This window comes from Somniosus microcephalus, chromosome 10 (assembly GCF_052327205.1).
Source record: "Somniosus microcephalus isolate GS21.2 chromosome 10, FLI_Smic_1.0, whole genome shotgun sequence".
In the NCBI taxonomy this organism is placed as follows: Eukaryota; Metazoa; Chordata; class Chondrichthyes; order Squaliformes; family Somniosidae; genus Somniosus; species Somniosus microcephalus.
Window position 1 is genome coordinate 17,069,447 of NC_140996.1, and position 10,177 is coordinate 17,079,623.

Here is a 10,177-nt window from a genome sequence, read left to right on the forward strand (position 1 = left end):
ATTCAAATGATTGGATAACTTGATTGTTTTGAAGTGCAAGAAACTTTGAATCATCAGAAGTAGAGTGTGTAACCCTCCCAAAAATGGACCTCACCCTATTACCGAGCACCAAGTTAGAGTCCAATGCACTATTTTCATAAAATTACAGGAATGGAAAGTTCTGATTTGTGTATTATTTTGGACTGTGCTACTAACACCACCATGAGACTCAGGGTTAAAATAGCCCGAGTTGTTGCTATAATACCAAACATGCATTTCACCCCTCCCCCTCCCCCCCCCCCCCCACGAACATGTCCAATGCCGATGATAGTGTTTGTATTATAATTCATGGCAAGTTTAAGACAGAGTCATATTGTTGATTATTGCTTTCTCCACTATAACTAAACTTTACTTCTGTTTTTACTTTAAACACTGCAATAAATTACCTGGGAATGAGATGGCACTGTTTACATTAGAAGTCCTTGCAAATAGTCATATTGATCAACGATGCTACAAAGGTACTGACCAGCTTAGGAATGCTGAGTGAGTTACCTAAGCTTCCAGTTTTCTTTGATACTAATGTACAAACTATTCAGTAATGTAACTAATGCTGTACTTACAAAGTTGTGCCCTGTTCTGCTTCATACACAACTGCACATGATTTTAAGCAGCTTCTCCAAAACAAAATCTCACTTTATAAAGCATATCTTGTGAGAATACATTATTTGTATTTTCAAACGGGAGATTAACATGCCTCTTGTTTCGAAGTGGCAGTCACCACACTCTCAATACTAGTCAGCGAGCAGCAGCAACGTCCCAGCATAGAGGCCATGTAGACTTTCAGTAGTATAAAGTGCTGGTTAGGCCACAACTGGAGGATTGCGTCCAGTTCTGGTCACCACACTTTAGGAAGGATGTGAAGGCCCTTGAGAGGGTGCAGAGGAGATTTACCAGAATGGTTCCGGGGATGGGGGATCTTAGCTACAAGGACAGGTTGGAGAAGCTGGATTTGTTTTCATTAGCGCAAAGGAGGTTGAGGGGTGATTTGATAGAGGTGTACAAGATTATGATGGGTTTGGATAGGCTAGACGGGGAAAGGCTGTTCCCACTAGTTGATGGTACAAGGACTAGGGGACACAGATTTAAGGTTTTGGGCAAGAGATACAGGGGGGATCTGAGGGGAAACTTTTTTACGCAGCGAGTGGTGAGGACCTGGAACTCGCTGTCGACGGAAGTGGTGGAAGTGGAGCCACTCAATGTTTTCAAGGGGAGACTGGATAGGCACTTGAGGGAAATAAACTCGCCGGGCTACGGAGATAGAGCGGGGGAATGGGACTGACTGGATTGCTCTAGAGAGCCGGCATGGACTCGATGGGCCGAATGGCCTCCTTCTGTGCTGTTACGACTCTAGTATGGGGGATGAATCGCAATTTCATGCAAACAGTACGATATTTTCAAAACCCAAGCAGATTGCAAACTCATTTTTTTTTGGACGAAGTCAGCTATTTGAGTTACATACTTAAAAAGTACAAGCTCTTGTTTGTAAAAAGCAGCAGAGATCTGTGCTAAATATCCAGAAATCTTTTGGTTGAGGCCAAATAACTGGAATGCTTGACCTCGATGACATACTGAAAAATCTCTGTACTGACTTTTGTGTAAGCAAAATCTGAATTTGCACCAAATAAAAAGTAACTGCTTCAATGTGAGAAGGAATTGTCGGAGAAAATACTGTGATATGGCTTTACTGTGATATATACACACACACACATAGACACATGCATACAGACAAACACTCACTCTCTTAGCCTAATCGCTGTCTAGCCTTTTCCTCTCTCAAGTGTTTTATGTCTATATACCTTACCACATCACAACAGAAACTGAACATTCAAAATTATTAATGTTTTGGCTGTAGGCAATAAGGATATTCAGTGTGACTGGATCAAATCTGATCAATATTTACTGGTTAAAGATGATCAATCATTGATACATGGTAATAGCATTATATTGGGACCATAATCAGACCTTGAATATATTGCACACTATTGCATTTTAAATTGATTTTGAAAATCAATTTTTAATTTTTTCCCCCCAATCTTGAATACTTCAAATCACAAAATAATATGTAGAAAGGCACCGAAAAAACAGTACGTAGGCTTTCTTTATATAAGGGAAGTATCTCCGAAACTATAAATGAGGTTAAGTGCTGGTAAACTCTAAATTATTGTATTCATAGTCAACCAGAAACATGGTCTCGTGCAAAAATAGTTGCAGTATATATAGGTGAAATAATTCACAAAGTTTCAAATGTTCTCCTAAAGTCTAACTTTCTTAGAATAACTGGAAAAATAATTAGATGCGGTTCTCTAGCTGAGGAGCATTTATCTGCAATGCTTCCCCTCATGCACTCATAGTTATTGTTTTGTTAGGCGAGTATGTATAGTAATAATAATATAAACCACAACATTCCAAAGTTCATCACAAAACAAAACTGCAGGTGTAATATCGGACATCTGCAAATAACAATCAAACTACAACTATCTGGTGCTTTCCAGTATAATCATCAGTAAGCAACAGCCTTTCTTCCCTTCACCTTCCCCCACGATATAGACTGCAGTTGGCACCTTGCCACCAATAACCAGAAAGTGCTCCAGTGCCATCTACAGGCCATACTGTTTTCCTAATTGTTTAGATGCAATCAAATAATTTGAAGCCAGCTGCACTTAAATCATTATTAGTGGGAAATTAATAGGCCCAGAAAAATAAACTGTTTGCATAGCGAATAATAACTTTGTTGGTTTCTACCCACATTCTACAGTTTGGGCATGGGTGACAATTCGCTTCAGAACAGAAAAGTTTAATTTGCAATGGAATCATTTCTATAGATTTCTGCAGGCAATTGCCAGTGCTGTATTTTGCCCTTGTTTGTGCTGGGGAATTGTGAATTTGAATGAGGTACTGATAGACCAGTAAAAGCTCTCGGTTACCTGTCTGGTGTGCAATGGACCCTTTGTCTTGAAGCCTCCTTGGGAGCTACACTCTGAGGCACTGAAGTGGTCTGAACTAGTGGAAGAACGCTTGGACAGGGTGTCACAACCCCCAACGAAGGTGTTGTCCAAAGGGAGCTCCTGAATCACGTGATGCTTTTTCGCTGAAATGGGAGTGTCTGGCTTTAGATGAAAAGAGGGCTGCGGCGAGCCAGATTTGTAATGCCGTGCTAGGTCTGGGCTGCTGGGCTTAAAGGTAGTTGGTGGTGTGGTGCCCCAGTCAAACCGTCCTATAGTCTGCTCCTCCAGCTCAGCTGGAAGGGAAATGGTCCCATTGATAGGCTCGTGGGCAGGATCATCAGGTTTGGATTCCTCGATGGTAACAAAGTTTAGAAGGGAACTCTTTGGAGACTTTCTTTTCTTCCTTTTCTTCTTTTTGTTCTGCTTGCTCTCCTGATTTGGAGACATCCATTCAGCGCCCTGCTTGTTCCTTTGTGTGGCTTTGAACCTCGACGATTGCCGGCACCGCACCAGTACAGTAACAAAGATGACCACAATCACCACCATTGCCCCCGCCACTATGGCAATCATTATAGTAAGGTAGTCCTCATTTTGCCAGGGCTGGGTGCTATCTCCAATGTTCTTATCTAGGGGAGTCTCCATAGTCCTTCGTATTAGCTCGTAAATGTAACTAGCGTTGCTTACGGTGTCATTTACATACAAGTAGACAAGGACAAGGGTGTGCAAGGGTTTAGGGTAACCTAAATCGCTGATGTTTACCACCAAACGATGCAAGCCCTGGTCTGCAACAGTTGGTTTCTCCTCCAAAGTAATATTACCCGTCACAGGATCAATTCTAAACAAGCCCTTATTATTTCCGCTGACAATGGTGTACTTGAGTTCTGCATTCATTCCCGTGTCAACATCCACTGCAAACACTTCTGCCACCACAGAACCAGGGATAGCGGAAAGAGGTACTAGTTTGAATGAAGAGTTTGAGGGCGGGTAGATTACAACAGGACTGTTATCATTGACATCTATGACATTGATCGTGACTTTGGCAATGGATGTGCGGGCCGGTCTCCCCCTGTCTACAGCTTTGACTTCAAAGGTGTAGGAACTTTGCAGCTCTCTGTCGAATGAAACGTTGGACCTTATAACTCCACTCAGCGGGTCCAAGATAAAATTATCGTTGTCGCCAACAACAGAGGCCATCACCTCCGCGTTCTCCCCAGCATCCGTGTCGGTCACTGTAATCACGCCCACCGTGCTGTACTTTGGTAAATTCTCAGAGACAAAAAATTGAAAGTGGTTGTGGGTAAATTTGGGATTATTGTCATTCTCGTCCAGCACTGTGACAATCACGGCCGCTTGACTCTGAAGGGGAGGATTGCCACTGTCCCGGGCAGTCACGGTGAAAATGTAGCGCTCTTGCTCCTCCCTGTCAAACACCCGTGAAGCAGTCAAGACCCCGGTCTTGCGGTCCAGGTCGAAAAACGAAGCATTCGGCCCAAGCTGGTAAACGATCTCGGCGTTCTTGCCGCTGTCCTCGTCGGTGGCGCTAATGGTGGTCAAGTACAGACCGCGGTGGTTGTTTTCGGGGACCGACAGCTCGATAACAGGCTGACTAAACACCGGTGGGTTGTCATTCTCATCTTCCAGCTTAATTTTCACCAGGGCACTTTGATTGAGACTGGGCTTGCCCGAGTCAGAGGCAACAATCCTGAAGCTGTATTCTTTTGTGCTCTCATAGTCCAAGAAGGCAGAGGTCTCCAGCAGGTATTGGTTGTCATACACGGCCTTCAGGTGAAAAGGCACTTCTTTCTCAATGTAACAGACCACTTTGCCATTCACGTCAGTGTCCTTATCTGAGACCGTGATGAGCGCTATCTTGGTGTTGACGGGGTCTTTCTCGGACAGGTAAACGGTGCCATTGATGGGGCTGATGATGTAGCGAATGTCAATGGTCGGCGGGTTGTCGTTGACATCGGTCACGTTGATAATGACGGTGGCCCTGGCCGGGCTGGAGCTGCCATCGGTGGCCAGCACGGTCATCCTGTGGATGGCCGTCTCTTCGCGGTCCAGGGGCCGCTGGACGGTGATGAGACCCGCGGTGCTGTTGAGGGCGAAGTGCCGGCGGACGGCGGCGGACACCTGGGGGCTGAAGAGGTAGCGGATCTCGGCGTTGGCGCCCAGGTCGGCGTCGGTGGCGTGGAGCTGGACCACCGAGGTGGCCACCGGGGCATCCTCGGGCAGGTGGACCTCCAGCTGGCTCTCCCGGAACACCGGCCGGTTGTCGTTCACGTCGCTCACCGTCACCTGCAGGATGGCGGTGCTGGACTTCTGCGGGCTGCCCCCGTCTTGGACCTTGATCTTCATGACATAGGTGTCCTTCTGCTCGCGGTCCAGGTCCTGCTGGACGATCAGCTGCGGCCACTTCTCGCCCTCGGGCGTCTCCACGATGTCCAAGCCGAAGACGCTCTGGCCGTTGAGCAGCTGGTAGTGCTGCACCCCGTTGGGGCCGGTGTCCGGGTCGGTGGCGGACGGCACCGGAAAGCGGCTGTTGACCAAGGTGTTCTCCGGGATGGAGATGTTGATGACCGGCGAGGGGAACATGGGCGCGTTGTCGTTGACGTCCCGCACGAAGATCTTGACCTTGACCAGCCTGAAGTGGTCGTTGGGCAGGATGACCACCTCGATCTCGAAGAAGCACTGGCTGTCGCTGTAGATGCCGGCGCACAGCTTCTCCCGGTCCACCCGGCTGGAGGTGCTGAAGATCTCGCCGCTGCCGCTGGACACTCGCAGCAATGGGATCTCGCCAGCCTTGGACACCAGCCTGTAGATCAGGTTGGCACCGCCGCCGCCGGCGGCCGCCGCATTGAGGTGGGAGATGTTCAGATCCCTGGGGATGTTGCCGATCAGGATATTTTCAGGCAGCTCCTCCTGGATGGTGTACACCAGCTCCTGGGCGAGGGCAGAGTCCCCCGTCAGGCAAGCGATCAGGGCGAAAAACAGGTACAAATCCCGCAGGTCCATCATTCCACGCTTGTCTCAGGGTCACTTTCAGGTTTATTCGACTTTTTGTTGTTTCTCCCGTTCTAATTGTGGACGAATCGCCGGTCCGCTCGGTGTCTATCCTCGCACGCAAGCGTCCATCGGTGCCGCGAAGAAGTTTGCTTCTTTTTTTCTTCTCCAGGCTTACGAAGATTTCTGCAGAGGAGAAAAAAAAAGCAGGCGGACACCAGATTGCTCTCTCTCTCCTTGCTTCCCTCGGTGCAGTGTTTAGAATGCACGGTGCACAAATCTGCCGGAGGATGCATCCAGTTCCCAACCACGAGAAGCAGCCTGCAGAACCTTCTTAATGCCACTCGACCGTATGAAAATAATCATATATATATCAAAAAATCATGACCGCAGTCTGAGCAACCGAGGGGGCAGTAGTTTGCAATTATCCCACTATTGCGACAGTTTGCATTGCAACTGAAGTTGCGAATATAAAGCACATACTACATACACCCAACTGCAGAATATTCCTGGATTTCTCCCTTCCGCTTTAAATCCACAGTTTTCTTAAAATGCAATTCCAGATTTTGAAAAAAAAATGCAAATAATTACTGCTGGAGCTATAACGAGTTGCAGCAGGCAAATGAGTTTGGATCAGCTCTTGTCTCGTCTCCTCCGTTCCCTATTGCCCTTCTCTCTCTGACACACACACACACATATACACACACGTCTCTCCACTGAATCTTCTCCCTAACTCTCAATCAGCCCAAGTGAGTATAGCCCTCCTGATCCCGCCTCCGGGCCCGCCGCCCATTGGCTGCCCGCCGCCCCTTGCTGGCGGAGGGAGGGCTCGCCCGCCCATTGGCCGCAGCCGCCGTCAATCATCGGCGACGGCCTTGAAAGTTGTGCAGAATTCCTAATGAGCTGCAAGGCTGATGTCATGTACCCGACAGCCAGTGAGCCGGAGCAGGATCTGGTCCCAGGCACAGACTCCTCACAGCAAAAACCTGCATCATGAGCGCTCATTGCTCCAGCCACACACAGTCATCTTTATTGCAAACCCACAAAAAAAAGACATGCAAATAATTTACTGGCGAGCAGGACTCAAGAGGGTGCCATCAATATAAGACAGTCAGTAATAAATCCAATGGGAAATTCAGGAGAAACTTATTTACAACAACAACAACTTGTATTTATATAGCACCTTTAACGTAGTAAAACGTCCCAAGACGCTGCGCAGGAGTATTTTAAGACAACAAATTTAACACCGACCATAGCAAAATACTGCAGATGTTGGAAATCCGAAATAACAACAGAAAATGCTGGAAAAACTCAACAGGTCAGGCAACATCCGTGGAGAGAAATTTGAGTTGACGTTTCGGGTCGAAACCCTTCTTCAAAACTGGAAAGAAAATAAAATAGATCAAAAGGCAGGGCTGCGATCGGACAAAAGAAGTGAAAGAGACAAAAGAGGTAGAAGAGACAATAAAAGGTGTTCGAAGCCAGACGAGATGGTAATAGGCTGAGATTAGGTGTGAAGTGTACTGGCAGGGCAAGAGATAGCTGCCAGGTGGGAGAGAGAAACAAAAGGAAAGGGGGGGGGGGAAGGAGTGGAAAAATTACAGGTAAAAAATTAATAGGGGCCGAGGTTATGATCTGACGTAAGGATAAATTAGGGCAGGTGACCAAAAGCTTGGTCAAAGAGGCAGGTTTTAAGGAGCGTCTTAAAGGAGGAGAGAGAGGTAGCGAGGCAGAGAGGTTTAGGCAGGGAATTCCAGAGCTTGGGGCCCAGGCAACAGAAGGCACGGCCACCAAAGGTTGAGCGATTATAATCAGGGATGCTCAAGAGGGCAGAATTAGAGGAGCGCAGATATCTCGGCGGGTTGTGGGGCTGGAGGAGATTACAGAGATAGGGAGGGGCGAGACCATGGAGGGATTTGAAAACAAGGATGAGAAATTTGAAATCCAAGCGTTGCTTAACCGGGAGCCAATGTAGGTCAGTGAGCACAGGGGTGATGGGCGAACGGGACCCAGAGAGCGGTGAGACAGAAAGACTTGCATTTCTGTAGCGCCTTTCACGACCACCGGATGTCTCAAAGCACTTTACAGCCAATGAAGTACTTTTTTTGAAGTGTAGTCACTGTTACAATGTAGGAAAAGAGCGTGGAACTCGCTACCACAGGGAGTAGCTGAGGGGAATAGCATCTGAGGGGAAGCTGGATAATCACAGGAGGGAGAAAGGAATAGATGGATAGGCTGATGGGGTGAGATGCAGAAAGGGTGTGGAGCATAAACACCGGCATTGAGCAGTTGGGTTGAAGGGCCGGTTTCTGTGCCGTACACTCCATGTAATCGGTATGTTGCACCATCTTTTCATTTCACCAATTAACAGGTGGCCCCAAGTTGAAAAAGTAACATCTGAATATCAAACTGACTGCTGTAATGACCATGAAAGTGCATTGTATTTTCACCAGTACAGAATCTAGAGGTGTTTTCTTTTCAAGCAGCCACGTGCACATAATGCAGATGTTTGCCGATCGAATGTTGAAATGCATTAAGTTCATTGCAAGTAACAGATGAAAAGAGCGACTGTGTGAAATACCCGAAGCCCTCGGATCAGGGAGCAGTAGTTCTGCACTTGGCAGGGAAAGCGCATTCACCTAACTGAATCATTCCCAACAACTCTGGGCAGGGGCCCAGAGTGAGTGATTTGCCGCTTGAAAGCACACACGGAGAATCATATGGCTCAACTCGTCGACTCGGTACGATTCAGACACCCACCCTTTCCCTCTGTGTGTGTGTGTGTTGTTGCATGTTGCGTTGGGATCGAACAGTTTAAAAAAAGAAAAGATTAAAAAGAAAACAGGTGCCTGCAATCTCGCCCTCTGAGATATCAAGAAAAGATGACGAGGTCGGGCATGTACAACACACAAGTATATTACAATAAATAATCCCGACCTGAACGATCCAGAGCTAATACAATTACTTGCCGCCTGAATTACAAGCAGGGGTAACATTATTTTAACGTGTGTTGGAGATGAGTCGGCAACTGGTAGCAATTTGCATATTCTGTGTAAATTTGGCAATTTAAAATCTGTAACGTTTTGGGTCATTCTTCAGTCTGTGCATTCCCACCGTCTTCAGTAGAAGTGTTGGGGGTGCGGATGAACAGGAGTGTTATATGATGAGAGATTCCGTTATAATTTACAAAGCACAATGGCAAATTAGATAATAAAAACATTCGCCCCGTTAAAACTATTTTTCCATTCAGTTTTGGCGGTATTGTCATTTAACTAGAACGCGGTTCCAAATCAAGTCCAATGGGAGCCTTAAAAGTTTTGTGCCGTCACTTGGGAGAACTTTATCACCTCCCTTTTAAAAAATATATAATATTCCCGTGAGATTTTGTTCAAAGTCAAACCATCAGGTTCATTCCGTGCGGTACAAAGAACTCGGTGCTGTAATTAAAGGCAACATGCCAGCGAAGCGCTTCAATGGATCATCTAATCCTGGCTGTGCGGCCCGTTTCATTAATTATCCATTGGTTTAGACCCCCAAATCTCCCCATAGCCAAAAAAAGGAGAGAGAGAGAGAAAGCGACTCCTACCTGAAATATCTGGTGCCAAGGGCCCGTCTAGACAGAGACAGATTACTGAAAAAAAAAGCCCACTATCGCCCTCTCCAACATCGGGCACAAGACACAGAGCAAGCAAGGGGTTGGGGGAAATCAAGGATGCTCACAACAGTGTCAAAACATTGGATTAACACTACTTCAAAAATAGCAGCTTAACATCACAGGTTAAATGTGGATTATTCCACGAATTTTCTTTCACCAGACCTAACAAATCTAAATCGAAAATCACTTCTTAAAACAGTGCAACCATTACATTGGAAAAGTGCCACATGCTGATTTAAAAAAAAAATCCATTAGTCTAATTTTGGTTATTATTTAGTCTGTAAAAGGACACATTTTCTGCGATAGACAGATAAGCTCAAACTTAAATAAGCAAAATAAAGTACAGATTTAAGTAAAGCAAGGGCCCAAACATTTGTATCTGTTAATCAATTTCCTCACGTTTCCAGCTAAAACGGTGCTGTCTTTCACATCAACCCTTTATACACCCTTTCAAGAGTAATGCGGATATGTAATCTGACATATTATTCCTTTTAAAGAAGCCCAAAGGAATTAGCGGGAAAAAAACCTTCAATAC

General features: G+C 46.2%; 1 protein-coding gene across 4 annotated transcripts in view; it reads right to left on the reverse strand.

The window, feature by feature from the left end:
• pcdh9 (protocadherin 9) overlaps nt 1-6,708 on the reverse strand; it is a 907,022-nt gene extending 900,314 nt beyond the window's left edge. For all 4 annotated transcript variants that reach the window (XM_085998464.1, XM_085998463.1, XM_085998462.1 and 1 more), the window contains exon 1: nt 2,964-6,708. In XM_085998464.1, the coding sequence (XP_085854590.1) occupies nt 2,964-6,002 (3,039 nt within the window). In that variant the 5' untranslated portion in view covers nt 6,003-6,708. The remainder of the gene's footprint in view (nt 1-2,963) is intronic.
• Between the last annotated feature and the right edge of the window lie 3,469 nt (nt 6,709-10,177).